This window comes from Larimichthys crocea, chromosome XIII (genome assembly GCF_000972845.2).
Source record: "Larimichthys crocea isolate SSNF chromosome XIII, L_crocea_2.0, whole genome shotgun sequence".
NCBI classification, from domain to species: domain Eukaryota; kingdom Metazoa; phylum Chordata; class Actinopteri; family Sciaenidae; genus Larimichthys; species Larimichthys crocea.
The window spans coordinates 3,020,473-3,035,814 of record NC_040023.1 but is presented as its reverse complement, the minus strand read 5'-3'; the positions used below and the strand labels follow the sequence as shown (position 1 = coordinate 3,035,814).

Sequence of the window (15,342 nt, the reverse complement as noted above, 5' to 3'; positions counted from 1 at the left end):
TGTGTGTAACTTGTTACGGGAAACCCTTAAATAAGGAGGATCGGATTCAAAACATCAAAGTTTAAGTTTAATTTATTGTTCTTGTAACACACTAAAGGGGTTACAGAGAAAAGGCTCACTGAGGAGCTCTGACAGTTGGTTCTTATACATTTTCTTAAAGATGGGCTGTCTCAACCCCTGTAAATTGTTAAGACAATTTGCATATATAGCATCTAAATCAGTGGTTCTTAACCTTGTTGGAGGTACCGAACCCCACCAGTTTCATATGCTCATTCACCGAACCCTTCTTAAGTAAAAAAAAAATATGATTTTTTTACTGGTGCACAAAATGAACCGTACATTAACATCACCTTGTTCAAATAACAAAACCAACACAGTGCATGAACTCACAACAACTTACCTCAGTGTGACTTCTGCTGATGCCTTTGAGAGACCAGTTCAGATATGCGTGGCTTCACCTTGTCTCATGTCATTTTCACAGCAAAGTCTGTTCCTTTTCTTAGTTTTTATGTCCAGCATCCTCGAAAACGATTGCTCACAAAGATATGTTGTAACAAATGGTATAAAAAATTCCAGGGCGGAGGCTCCACCGAACCCCTGAGACCGACTCACCGAACCCCTAGGGTTCGATCGAACCCAGGTTAAGAACCACTGATCTAAACCGTTTTCTTTAACATATCCCTTAATGAGTAGCCAGTATGTCCCCAATGTAGATATCACCTCTCTGACCTGTCCCTGGCCCTTATTCTATTCTGCAATCCTTCTATTCATACATTCATTCATTACCCTGCCAGTCTCAGTAAAACAGCAACAAAGGGAAGTGTCCTCAAGACATGTAATAAATAGGAACAAACATTGTGTAAGTTAAAAACATCTAAACAGCAGTGTAACCCTAATTTTTATAACATAACTTTTTTTCATCACATTGTCAAATCTGGCCCTCTTTAAAAGAAGTCTGTCCTGCACTGAACTTGAAGGAGGAGAGGAGGACAAAGTGTTTTTGTGAGGCTGAGGCGTCCTCTGGCGGCAGGAGGAAGTCTCTGTCTCCGTTATATTTTGACGTTTCCGTCTCCGGCGGTCGGACATATTGCTTACAGGAGCAAATCTCTAAAGCTACAAGAGAGAAAGGATTTATTTTTTTTTTATAAAGAAAAACAACAAACTGATTTATAATCTTCCCGTCTTGATACAACTCAGACTACACAACACAGGACACGATGGGTAAGCTGTTGGACACACCGAGGGCTCACAGCAGGTGGCCCGAGATTGAGCCGTGTCATCGGGAGGAACTGTTATGAAATCACCGTCATTAGCTTCTTAACGGAGCTACGTGCTAGCGCTAGTTTATATATTAAACTGTCAGTACATTATACAGACTAAAGACAATGTTTATTGCATTATCAGATGTCTTACAAGGTGTATTAACGTCATTCAAACCCGAAAAAAAACAACTAATTGTCAGGCAACTTAACGAAACTCGGCTTTTATAGCTACAGCTAACAGCTAGCGCCGCGCTCCTTTCTTGGGTGGGGAAGAGACACGTTTAGCTTTAGTTTTAAAGTTATTATCAGTGTAATCTCAATGTTATAGTGTCAATATATTAGTATGAGTAATATTCGCCGATGTGTAAGACCCCTGTGTGTCTTTAACAACGCAAAGGTGACGTTAGCGAGCTACCGAGGTGCTAATGCTACACCCAGTAGCTTATGTCGCTGTTTCGTGCTTATTTCTCGGGGGTTATGTCGACTGTAGCTTGGCTATAGACTTCCAGCAGGCTCGTAAAAAAGTTTATAAGTCAGCACATATAAGGTGACACAGTTTTAATAAGTCACATTTACGAAGGCACACGGATTTGTTTGCGCGCAAGCGGCTAAGCGCTAACGTTAGCTCTAGCTACGTTAGCTCCAAACGCGTCAAATTACACTGTTGTGTTTTTAATAAATTCATTTTCTTTGAGAAGGGAGTCAGTGGAAATCAGCGAGGTGGTGGTTTATATGTGAAATGATTAAAAAAAAAACATCTGTGAGGCATTATTGTGTTGTGCATACCTGACTGCATACTCATAAACCGGCGTGTGCATGTGACTTCCCATGTTTTCCAGACTATTCCCGTAGATGAGTGTGCTGTTATTAGTGTGGATGCCCAGATAGTGTGGATGCCCAGTGTGCGTCCACACTATTGTTATCCAAATATATGTATATCTAAAACATGTATCTGTCCATACATGTGTCAAACCAGCATATAAATATATATTCTTTGCAATATTTCTTACAATATGGTCACTTTACATTACAATACTGCTTTTTATATATCTCAACTTTATTTATAAACCCCTTTTAAAGACAGCCACAGCTGACACAAAGTGCTGTACATGAAATAAGACATATAAAAGAAAGAACAATATAAAAACAATAATAAACAATGTTAAAATAATAATAAAGCGAAAACAGAAACAGAGTCTTATGCTGGGTTAAAAGCCAAGGAGGGAAAAAAAGGGTCTTAAGACGTGTTTTTAAAAATGGACAGTGAATGGGCTTGTCTAATGCGTAAACGGAGGTCATTCCACAATATAGGACCAGCAGCGGAAAAGGCTCTATCCCCTCTAAGCTTCTGTTTAGCCCTATACATCATGCCACTTTGATCCTCAGTACTTGTCTGTTTTGAAGGTTGATTGTTTTTCATGTTTGTTGTGTAGGTTATAGATATTTCTGTCTGTTTATTGTGTTTGTTTGTTTTTTTTTATTCTCTAGTGTATGCTTCACTTTCATCTGCTGCTGTAACAAGTACATTTTCCCGTGGTGGGATGAATTAAGTTAATCTAATCTAAAGCTGGACCACTTGGACCTCTTGTCATTATACTTGTTAGTGGTTAGTGGATCTGTCACCGGAGCAGGTTGTTGTTCTTCACATCTGTATCTGCGCAGACCGTTTTCAGATTTATTCGCAGAGGTTTTTGCGATGTATCTTTAGGCTGAGGTTTCTGCCACCGCTCTACAAAAAGCAGGATTTCCAGCCCACGCCCGTTTTTGTTTTAAGGTGGCTAACCTAAAACCCAGGCAAATAAAGCAGAATCTATCAGCACTGTGGCTAAGTACCACAAGGTGTAGGTGGGAACGCACTTTTTTTTTCCTGATTTAGGTCAACAAACGCCTACCACCTCTCCTCTAGAGACTCCTTGCTGGTAGGTAGGGGTCTCCTCTGAAATGCCGATGGAGACATGTGCTCTCAGCAGGGCTATTTCTGTGCCATCCTGCCCAAACAGCAAACAAGTCAGTGCAATCCGCATACAGCAGCTAATCCAACACCTAACACAACACAGCGCAGAAAAAAGAGCATCCAGCCGCAACCTGTGCTTTGTGTGTCGTCCACACCTGTGGTTTTTACCATCTGGGCGGATTACACACATGCCTAAGCATTTTATGAGGCCGCTTCTGCTAATGCCTTCAAACCATAACGTGACCTCAATCTGCGACACTTGTTCCGATATTTAACCTCAGATTCCCTCGCTGATACGACAGGGGAGGGGGGTGGGGGGCTTCTGGCACACAAAGTTGGCACCGTCTTTCGTTGGTGGCAGATTTCGATGTTGTCCCCACCTCTCTTTCTCTCCCCCTTGTAGCCCCCAGGTGGTGGCACAGCCCCTGCTGTGGTGGCATGACTGCACAAATGCTGAGAACGGGCAGTTTGTCCTGTGTGGGCACCGGTTTATGCTAACACTGCGATTTTTAACCCCACTGAATAAATACGTTTGTTCTGCCCGCCAGCTGACTGGCTGATGTTGAGCTTAGCTGAGTGTCTGTTTGTGTGTGTGTGTGTGTGTGTATTTTTAGGCTGTGTTGTACAGTGTTTATGAGCTTGTTTATACAGGACATTTTTTATATAGACAAATCTACATGGGGTTTATCATCACGACCTATTATTAGGGATGTCATGCGGAAACAAAAGCAAATGTCTGTCACATGTTCACTCTTTCCTACACGTGGCGTGCTCACCAAGTTCAGCTCGGATGAAGAAAACTTGTTGTTCCCTACGGTCTTAATCATGATGTGGATGTGTCTCTGTGTGCCCATCAGAGCCGTCAGCCAGTCCGGCCAAAGATAACTACAGGATGAACCGCTACAAGAACAAAGCACTGAACCCAGAGGAGATGAGGCGCAGGAGAGAGGAGGAGGGCATCCAACTCAGGAAACAGAAACGAGAACAACAGGTATTAAACCAAACCTGTCCACCTCTCTCACACCCTTCATGCCTCCGTCTGGCTCGTGTCTCTCTGTGTGTGCTGACTGTGTTTTTTTTGTGTTTTTTTTAATCACAGCTTTTCAAGAGGAGGAACGTGGACATTCTCAATGAAGAGGAAGCCATGTTTGAGAGTCCTCTGGTGGACTCCTACCTCAGCTCCCCAGTAACAGTGAGTGTCTGTTTTGCTGAAGTCACTCGCAGGACCCACTGGAGGGTTATTTTAATTCACATTCCTGTGTTTTGGTAGCTATTGTTGTCCAGCTTGTTTTCCGGCCTGCTGGTTTGCGAAGAGTGGACTCTCCACTTGAGTGCTCAGAGCGCTTGTGTATGTATTGTTGCAGGAAGGAGTCATTACCAGAGACATGGTTGAGATGCTTTTCTCAGAGGACCCCGAGCTTCAGCTTGCCACAACACAAAAGTTCAGAAAACTACTTTCCAAAGGTATCTGCTATTTACTTCAAGTCATTCAACATATCTGCGGTACCAGCCACGAGGCCGTCACGGACCAAACGCAAGTATATACATCCAGCTTTACCCTTTTTTTTCCCATTTCAGAACCCAACCCACCAATTGATGAAGTTATACACACACCTGGAGTAGTGGAGAGGTTTGTGGAGTTCTTGAAGAAGAGTGTCAACTGCACACTACAGGTCAGTTTATAAAAGTTCAGGATGCCGACTCTGCACAATATGTACACTGAGGTGTGTTTTTAATCTATCTGTCAAGTGATACATTTTGTATCTTATGGAAAAAACGGGATCCGCCACACTGGCTGGTAATGTTTAAAATGATCCTTTCACATTTGGCGTCCTGCAGTTTGAAGCAGCTTGGGCACTGACCAACATAGCATCAGGCACATCAATGCAGACGAAGACGGTGATCGAGGCTGGAGCTGTGCCAATCTTCATAGAACTACTTAACTCCGACTTTGAGGACGTTCAAGAACAGGTAACACAAGAGTTTGTGTGTGTGTGTGTGTGTGTGTGTGTGTGTTTGTTTGTTTCTCTCCTTGTTACACGTTGTAGGTAACTAAGGTTTGTTATGTTGTTGTGTTTTCTGCAGGCTGTGTGGGCCTTGGGAAATATCGCAGGGGATAGCGCAGTGTGCAGGGACTACGTGCTGAACTGTAACATCCTTCCACCACTATTAATGTAAGCCCATCCTTTTTGTCTGTGCAGCAGGAACACTCATTCATCTCTATAATAACATGTCGACTTTTTGCTTGTTTCAGGCTTCTGACCAAATCCACTAGATTGACCATGACAAGGAACGCAGTGTGGGCTCTGTCTAATCTCTGTAGAGGAAAAAACCCTCCACCTGCTTTCGAAAAGGTATCGCCTCACCTCATGAAGTCAACACTTTAAAATTAAAAAAAGCAGATGGCCTGATCTCAAATTATCAACGTGTGGCTGTCAACACAGCTGAGACACACACGAATCCTCGCTGCCATTCATGCCAAAGTCTACAGCTGATAGTTCTCATCACTAAACCGTAGATGTAGATATATTTGCAAAACATGATTATCGACTTTCACCTAAGCGAAGCGGATGTGACAATATGTACACTGGAGATCGAATGACGGCAGGAAACGTGCTGTAACTTTATAGGATTTCTTTTCTTAACCTGGTCACCTTATGACAACGTAATTTAATAACACTCTGCAGTCTGCAGGTTAAACAGTCTCTGAGCTTTAGAAGAGGGCCACATAGCACAGTTGGGTTGCTTAACAGTAAATGCTGCTTGATCCCAGGTCGCAGCTGCAGTATGTGAAGGATTTCTTTTAAATCGTACAATCTCTCAACCAGCACTGTTTAAATTCCTGAGCAGTATTTCTGTGCTTGGACCAACATGCCCCCCAAATTGTTAATCTGCTGAAAAGTTTGACTAGATATTTCTGCTCGTTTCTTATTCATTTCGTTTCTCATCTTTTTAATATGCGTTATGTTTGTCCTTTTGCAGGTGTCACCCTGTTTGCCCGTGCTATCCAGGCTTTTATTTAGCAGTGACCCAGACTTGCTGGCAGACGCCTGCTGGGCCCTGTCCTACCTCTCAGATGGCCCCAATGACAAGATCCAGGCTGTCATCGACTCCGGAGTCTGCAGGCGCCTCGTAGAGCTACTCATGTAAATCCAGCCGCACTGTCGTGTTGACTTTGACGCAGTAAGCATGACGAGTGAATTCTTAAAATTCTCTCTCTTCAAACTTTTGCAGGCACACGGAGTATAAGGTGGCGTCCCCTGCTTTGAGAGCTGTAGGAAACATCGTCACTGGAGATGACATCCAAACACAGGTGAGAGCACATCCAGCCTTTGGATGGTCGCATGAAAGAGCCTTACCACTGCCACCTTTTGGATACACCACTTGATATAAATGGGATGGACCAGTCCAAAAGCAGCACAGTCTGCAGCCTCCAGATTGATCATAAAGTTGGATCAACACTTCTCTTAAACAGTTTGAACAAAAACACTATAACCTTCATGAAGGGAGGATTAGTGGCAGGACTGCTCAATTAGGCATCATTAGTTTTACCTAGGTGTGTCTAATAAACTGCCAACTTTAGTTCCATGACTGTAGGACGGTAGCTGGTTCTATGATGTTAGATTTATGTTTGTTTTTTTTAAATAAAAAATATCTTCTTTTTTTTTCAATGGTTTGTATCTGCTCTGTTGCTTGGTAGGTGGTGTTGAACTGCTCCGCCCTGCCCTGCTTGCTGCACCTTCTCAGCAGCGCTAAAGAGTCCATTCGCAAGGAGGCATGCTGGACCATCTCAAACATCACAGCAGGAAACCGAGCACAAATACAGGTGACCTGCACACACACAAGAAGCAGTACAGAATACACAGTTTAAGCATGAGAAGTGAATCCATTTCCCCCCGATACTGAGGGTACTTAAAACAACTTCATATTTTCTTTATTCTGTATTCATGAAACAGCTGCTTCAGACATAACTACAGGAGTTATGTCTGAAACAGCTGCTTCTTCCTGGTTCAGACATAACTCCTGTAGTTGTGCGTACACATAGACATAGTTTTCCTTTGCAGTGAAAGATTATTATCGACTTTCTGTTAGTCGATTTAGTAGAACAGTTAATAAGCTGGCCTGACATAATGACATTTTACTATCATCACTATACATCATTCATGGTGATTCGCTATATCAGAGATGAATATTTTTTGGCCCTTTGTCCATTTTCAAATGTTCGTATCTGTAGAAAAGCACTGCTATATTACCGCATTTGTGTGTCTGTAGTACACTGTGAGTAATAAGGTCATTATTATTCATGAGACCCCACTATCTGACATTTTCCTCCAGTAATTCTCCCCGACTAAATCTTTACTTAGGTGCTTTATTGTTTTGTAATAACGACCTGAATGTCAGATGAATAGCCGTTTAATCATTTTCTCTTTGAGAAGAGCACAAATGTTTTTCATCTTTTAATCGTTTAACCCGAGTCTCTGCTGCATTGGGAGGATATTCATTACCAAATACTGCCCCTAAATGTTTTTCAATGGCACAATCTCATCTGCCACAATGACTCAGTACAAACTGCTACAGCTTTCAAGATGCTTGATGGAACATGGAGTACTCATAACAGCTATATTTAAATTATTCATGTTTTTAATGCAATTTACATCAGTAATGTTTTAAGAATAGATGGAGTCAGTTTAGTTTGTTTATTTTCTTAACAGTTATTGTTATAAAGACCACATGGAGTTTGATTTGATAACTGCAATAAACACACAGAGACTTCATCACTGTCCTCATGAATCCACGATACAGTAACTGAGAGAAGATTGACTTTTTCTTTTCCACATCCCTGATCACCAGGTGTGGGCTTTGTGCCAAATGTGAAGTTGAAGCTGCCTCTGATTTTAATTTTTTATTTAATATATATCTTCTCCTGCCTCTGATTTTAATTTTTTATTTAATATATATCTTCTCCTGCTTCGCAGACGGTAATTGATGCCAACATCTTCCCAGTTCTGATCGACATTCTCCAGAAAGCAGAGTTCAGGACCAGGAAAGAGGCGGCCTGGGCCATCACTAACGCCACCTCTGGAGGAACACCAGAACAGATCAGGTCAGAGCTCCAGGAAACAAACAGAAGAGTGTCCCCTTCAGCTAATGACAAGATTGAAATGAATTCATAGAATGGGGTTGTAAACATGAAATGGAAACAGTTATGTATGTTTTGGTTACAACTGGAGCATGTTTGTCATGTACACATACTGAAGAAAACCTGAAAAGAAGATTCTCAAGTCAGTTGTGGAGGTTTTTTTTGTATATTTAAACATTTGTTCATTTGATTTAGTAAATGAAAATGTGTGGTGTGTCTGTTTGCATGTAGATATCTGGTGAACCTGGGCTGTATTAAACCCCTGTGCGACCTGCTGACGGTGATGGACTCTAAGATCGTCCAGGTTGCTCTGAACGGGCTGGAGAACATCCTGAGGCTGGGCGAGCAGGAGGCCAAGCAGGAGAACAACGGCACTGGAGTTAACCCTTACTGCAGCCTCATTGAAGAAGCTTATGGTACTGTACACAATGTCAGAAAATCCATATGTGTTTTGTATGATATGCTATATATCATAGATCGTTATTGGGAAAATGAATCTTTTGTTCAGGCGCTATTGACACTCAGATCAGTGAAAACAGTCTTTTATTCTCATGTCTCAGGTGTTTTTTCCTGATTTAGATTAAACTACAAGTATATTAAAATAACTAAACCACACACATTTCAGTCCATATTCATGAAATTCTGAGGTCTGACACCTGAAATAATTATATTTATTAATTAATTTTGACGATCTGACTCTTCTTGTTTTTTCAGGTCTCGACAAGATAGAGTTTCTCCAGAGCCACGACAACCAGGAGATCTACCAAAAGGCCTTCGACCTAATCGAGCACTACTTCGGGGTGGAGGACGAGGACAACAGTCTAGCCCCTCAGGTGGACCAGGCCAACCAGCAGTTCCTTTTCCCGCAGCAGGAGGCCCCCATGGAGGGTTTCCAACTATAAGTCAGCACCGCTCCCCTCTAAAATACACCATTTACCCCCCTCCATACCTCCACATCTCATGGAGGGCCGCTAGATGCCTGAGTCATACCTTTTACTCGCCACTACCCCCCCACCACCCCCAACCTAACCAAACACACACCCACTCTGTGGAGGAAAGCTAAAACTGTCCTGCTCTCCAGCCTAAAAAAAACTGCCTCCCCCCCTCCGACCACCTTTTCTTTCTCCTCAACCAGTGGGACTGACTTCTTACAGGGCAGACTCGCGTGTTAACCCGGCTAAGCAGAGCGCGCCACACAAACTCCTTTTACGCTGTAGAAGAGGAAGTGATCTCACGGCTCAAAGTGTGAGTCTGCCCCAGCTTAAAACGCACACACACAGACATCTTCCTGCCATTTGATAGCTCTTAGATTCTCTCACTGGCAGTAACGGCGGTTTGTCGGTCAATATCTTTATACATTTCTTTTCCAAATGGGACATTCCTATTTTCAGGATTACCCATGCAGAGTCCACAGACTGGGGTGCATGAGGTGAAATACGCCTAGCTCTTGATGTCAGTTTGACTTCGTGCAATTCAAAGAGAGAAAAAAAACTTGTAACACAAGTCCCCTTTTTGTTTTCCAGTTCCCCCCAAAACCTTATTTATTGGCTCCTTTTTCTTTTCTTTTTAAATTTGTGATTTTTTTTTCTTTTTCATGATTGGCTTAGGGCCGGTCTGCTGTGCAGGAGGAGGTTTAGGGGCAAAAATGTTCACCCAAAGTTAAGGGCTTTCTGCTGCCCTGAGTCTGATGCGCAGACTAAGAAGTGTTTGATTTTCTTTTTTTTCATCAAAAAAAATTTTTTAAAGTGCAAAAAATTTCAGGGGAGGCTTGAGGTTCAGAAGAAGTGTTAAAAAAAAAAAAAAGAAGAAGAAGAAAACTACCTGACCTTAGGAAAGGCGTGAGTGAGATATTGGAAAAGGGATTGGGTTTTTTCTTTCAGAGGATAAAAATGCATAAAAAAAAAAAAAAACTAGGAAAAAAAAAATCCAGGTTTCGAGGGTGGTATAGTTAGAGATCCAATGTTCGTCGTGTGCTGTGTTATTAATAACAATACATTTGAATTATGAAGTGATCTAACTATTAAACGAGGCATAGCTGTGGGGGGGAGTTTGGGGGGGAAAGAGCCGGCGGCGGCAGCAGCAGCAAACCAAACTTATTTTTATATTGAAATGAATTAATGGGATTGCAGATGTTTTAAAGTAGGGTGACATACCACTGTGCGGTAGAGACACGTCACGGGAACGCAACATTGCTAGCTGATTTCATTGAAGCCCGGTTTGTGTAAAAAAAAAAACGTGTTGCTGCTGGTTAGCTCGGCGCTGCGCTCCCCCCTCTTTCCCAGATGTATGTAGTAGGGATTTTGCATGGTGTTATATTACCCTGCCTACAGTCACGGAGTATCCCTGGCCAAACACGGAGAGAGATAGAGAACAAACAGTGTGAAGACAAAATGGAGACACTGCTGCACGCTGCTCGGCGTCGGAGTTAAAAATCAGAAAGCGGACCACGGCTACTTGGTTTGGTGATGTTAACAGTGATAGTGTAGTGGTGGTGGTGTTCTGTATAGTGGTAGAGTTGATATATAACCTATGGCATTCTATATCACGATATTTTTGAGGAATGGGAATGACAACTGTTAATGATTTTGCATGGGTCCATTGTGATATGTATAGGTATCAGTGTAAATAGCCTATCCTCTGCCAGGCTGGGAAAAGTCCACGCCGCTTCTACGTCCTCCTCGCGGAGGCGAAAAGAAAAAAAGTTTGGCTAGGGATATATCTCAAGACTAGTGACAAGCCTAACTGCAACAAAAAATTCAAGTATAAATATATTTGGATTTTGATGTATTTGCATTATATATAAATATATATAAATATATATTTCCGCACACTTCATGCACACTTGCATACAACACCAGCAGACACTGTACACACACCTCACACAGATGAGTGGCTAGCAGCAAGTAAAAATGTTTCCATGGGCTTTGGGATGAAAAATAGTAATTAGTCTTTTGTTTTATTTTTTAATTTGAGCTTTTCTCCAAGTGTGGAAATTGCCATTTTGGGCTTTTTTTGTTTTGTTTTGTTTTTTTGGTTCCCGAGCACTTCGTACATTTTCTTTCTTTATGAAAATGTTGACCTTAGTTCAGTTTTAATGAAGATTTTTAGTTTTAAGTGAGACAATGAAAATAGGTGTTGCCGGAAGTGATTCGGAGCACACGTTAAAGGCTCATGGAAACTTTTTGTTTTTGTTTTTTTTGGTTGTTTCTAGCCACATGACTTATGATGGTTTAAAATGAGCCCTGTAAACCATGACCTCGGATCAGCTCTGCCCGCGACAGGAGCTGATCTCGGGTCAGGGTTTAGGCTTTGTGGATGGAGCAGAACTGTGATCGTGTGATGTTTTGACTGACGGGCACTGTGTGAGGAAGAGGTTGATTGACTCTATGACTATGTCCCCATCAGAGTCTGGGAGCCACTGTTCTGTGGATGACTGAAGCAGCCCTGACATGAGATCATGTAATCATAATTATTTTACTCTGGATGAGTTTGTTAAATACTGTTTATACTGGGATATACACTTTGATCAAATATTTTTTTCTTTTCATATGAAGACATCCTTTAAACATTTAACCTGATTTGTCTGTGCAGAATATTATGACATAATCTTAATTGAAAATATCTCCATATAGCTTTTCATTTTTGCCTCATGGGGGTTTGAGTCGTCATCCACAGAACACGGTGTGCTCCTGACAGACATAAAGAGTTGAAATCATGAATAATTGAGCATCAAGAACTAACCTCTACATGACAGATGTGTAGAGCAGCATTTACAACTGAAGTCTTCGATTTTACGGCCAATTCTGTGCTTGGCCTACGAATAATGCCAGAATTGCAATGTTTAAAAAAGAAAAGAAAAGAAAAAAGAAGACATGGAAGAATCAGTGCATCAACCAGGAAAAATATTTATATTTCTGAAAAATGAAAATGCACTCCTATTCACAAAAGTGCCAATCCGACCAACAAAGACTGGAGGTTCTTATGTATCTGTCTTTGACTTACAGATTATTTTTTCTTTATATCTTTTTATTTACTTGAATGTGCACACGTTTTGTGCAGAACATTGCTGCTCTATTTTCCTTATCTTTAAAGTTACATTATTTGCCATTGTTTCTTTGGAAAAGTGGCATTCTTTACTGTGGGCACCTAAATAAGGAATTGAATTAAGGCAGTGTAATTGTCTGGGCCGGCGGGCGGGCGGGTAGGGGGTGAAATTACTTGATTTAATTGCATAGAACTGGTCTTTTCCAGCTACCTGTTGTCCATTGATGTGATGGTCCCCACTATTGCAGTCTTCTAATGGTTTTCACTGTGTGTAGCTAAGCTGCAAAAAATGATTTCACGTGGCGAATACAGTAGAGAGAAATATTTAGCATATTCTTGAGTTCGCAGCCTGTAGCCACTTCTCTGCGTGGAAAAAAAAGAAACTGCGCTGATTATAAAAATTGAAGTAGATGTGGCACATGATGCAAGTTAAGGAAATGTAAGCGACTATCATAGCAGACAATTGCAGGTACTAACCTTATTGTCATAGTTTACCAAAGTTTTCTCACCCTGAACACTGGTTGAAAATCTGTACCACTTGTTTTCAGTAGTTTAATGTAATTGGCTCGTGTTATAACCCAGTCAGTACGACTGAGAGATCGCTCCAGGCCATTTAAAAAAAACTTGCTTCTTTTCATTAGAAGCTGCAATAGCTCAGTTCCTCTCTTCTCATTTTCTTCCTCAAATTCACGTACTGTTTAGTGAGTTAGAAAAATCTGCAAATGAATCCAGAAGACTGCAATAAATATTGTCCAAAAATCAGGCACCCCAGAGGCAAAGATCCACCTACAAACTGCTCTCACAGGTGACACTCCTTCCACTGGGTGGAGCTAACAGAGGCAACTACCTGACACTTTTTTTTTTTTTTTTTTTTCTAAGATTAAAAAAATCTGGGATTCAGAAATTGCGCAGTGATTTACATTAAAAAGTATTATAAGTTAAACTATATGTATGTTCTGATACATTGACAGGGATTCAGATGCAATTCTAATCACTTCTGAGAAGTGGAGAAAAAGCCTCATTAGAACACGTCACAGGAGAAATGAAATACTAAAAAAAAAAAGACAATAAAACAGGAGATGAGGATACAAGCCTTTTCTGCTTTTCTTGATCTTTTTCCTGATCAGGATATTCTGGGCTATATTTTTGGATAGTTGTGTTTAGAGTAAAAGTTTGTCCTAGTCAGGCTGCATGATCAGGAACCTTATTATCTATAGGGGAATGAACAGACGTCACTAAATATCTCAAATCTGACTTGTCTTCCGTCCTAGAAGCTGTTCATGTCTGTATCAAAATCTAAAGCCATGCTTGGCTTGGTCAAGTAATGTCTACGCTACAAATGTTTACAATGCTACATGTTTGTAAAATACTTTTCATATGCCATCACTGACCAGTCCTGATGTATTCTCTGCTCTGGTCCTCTCATTTCTTTTACATGTATTTATTTTCTCTATTCTTGTTTATAATTTTTCATTTGCTCAAAAAAAAAAATTACCCATCTTTAAACTGTGACTTGACTTGACTTTACCGACGGTATGAATGAGTGACGAGAAACTAATACACTTCAACTGAACATGACACACAAACATGAACATGAAAAACAAAAAATACATACAGCAACGATATTAAAAATGTAAAGAAAATATATTGAATTTAAAATTGTTCAGTGGAAATACTGTACAAAACAAATAAAGTTATGTTGCAACCCTTTAATGGAAATGTCTCTTCTTTCATCACTGCAGTGTATAATGTCATTGTCTATATGTCAGGGTGGGAACCAGTCACCCTAAGCTCCCGGGGTGCTCAAATAAACCATCTGTACCGGTACCTACCTGTCAAAGTGGCCACGCCTTAATATAATTTGAACATGAGTTAAAAAAAATAAAAAATCACACTCAGTACACTTGTCATAAATGGAGAAATTTGCTTTGAGACCAAAAACCAAAAACAGGCTGTAAACATGTTTATTTCTGCCCTGAAGTTGGACATTTCCAAAAGCAATCTGCCTTGTGTGTCTTTTCCAAATGTTTAATTCCAACCTATTTAACTCCTTTCAGCAGTAAATAGAACATCATCCATCCATTATCTGTAACAACTTCTCCTCATCAGAGTCACGGTGGGGCTGAAGCTTATCCCAGCTGACTTAGGACAAGAGGAAGGAAACACATTGGACAAGTCACCAGCTCATCACAGAGACAAACAGCCACCCACACCTACAAGCAATTTTGATTTACCAATTAACCTGTTAAGGGAGGAAGCCAGTGTATTTGTTGAGCTATAAGCTGCATAGTTAAGTTAGTACCCGGTGGAACATCATATATAACATATATTTTTGAGCCCCTCTGCAACAGCAGTTAATTATATATACTGTTGTATTCATATACTTGAAAGGTCTTATCTTTTAATTTCTTAATTAATTCCATCTAAAATCGTGTTTTTTGTATATTTTAAGCTTTAAGTTTATGTTGACATTAAAAATGCATTTTTTATTTATTATACTGAGATTTTCTGAAAACACTGGTTGTAGTTAGTATTTTATTCTATTGTGTTTTTATTGTATTCAAATAGATAGGTGATGACTTTATCTATCTATCTATCTATCTATCTATCTATCTATCTATCTATCTATCTATCTATCTATCTATCTATCTATCTATCTATCTATCCAGAATACATATAATACAATAAAATAGTTTTGGTCTCTACAGCTAATTTCACCATTCATGACAACCGTACTGAGGGTACATTTTTTTTTATAGATTTCACCTGTTCAAATGATATTAAGGCTTGAACTTATGCATAATTAAGAGTGTAAATGGTTTGATTGACAGGTAAGTGTCGATACAGATCTAATATTTGTGTGCGTGTCACATTTTAAGCCTGGCCAAAAATAACGTTTATATTTACTTTATTTACTTTTATTTCACCTTATTAACCTAGTT

General features: G+C 40.5%; 1 protein-coding gene across 1 annotated transcript; it reads left to right on the top strand.

Moving 5' to 3' along the window:
- The first annotated feature begins 997 nt into the window (after nt 1-997).
- Nucleotides 998-13,463, top strand: kpna6 (karyopherin alpha 6 (importin alpha 7)). The gene is made up of 14 exons (XM_010733145.3): nt 998-1,221; nt 4,074-4,207; nt 4,316-4,408; nt 4,581-4,680; nt 4,795-4,889; nt 5,056-5,187; nt 5,302-5,390; nt 5,471-5,570; nt 6,199-6,362; nt 6,451-6,529; nt 6,917-7,042; nt 8,193-8,320; nt 8,588-8,772; nt 9,071-13,463. The coding sequence occupies exons 1-14, from the start codon at nt 1,218-1,220 to the stop codon at nt 9,256-9,258; spliced, it is 1,617 nt and encodes a 538-aa protein (XP_010731447.1). The 5' UTR covers nt 998-1,217; the 3' UTR covers nt 9,259-13,463.
- The last annotated feature ends 1,879 nt before the right edge of the window (nt 13,464-15,342 follow it).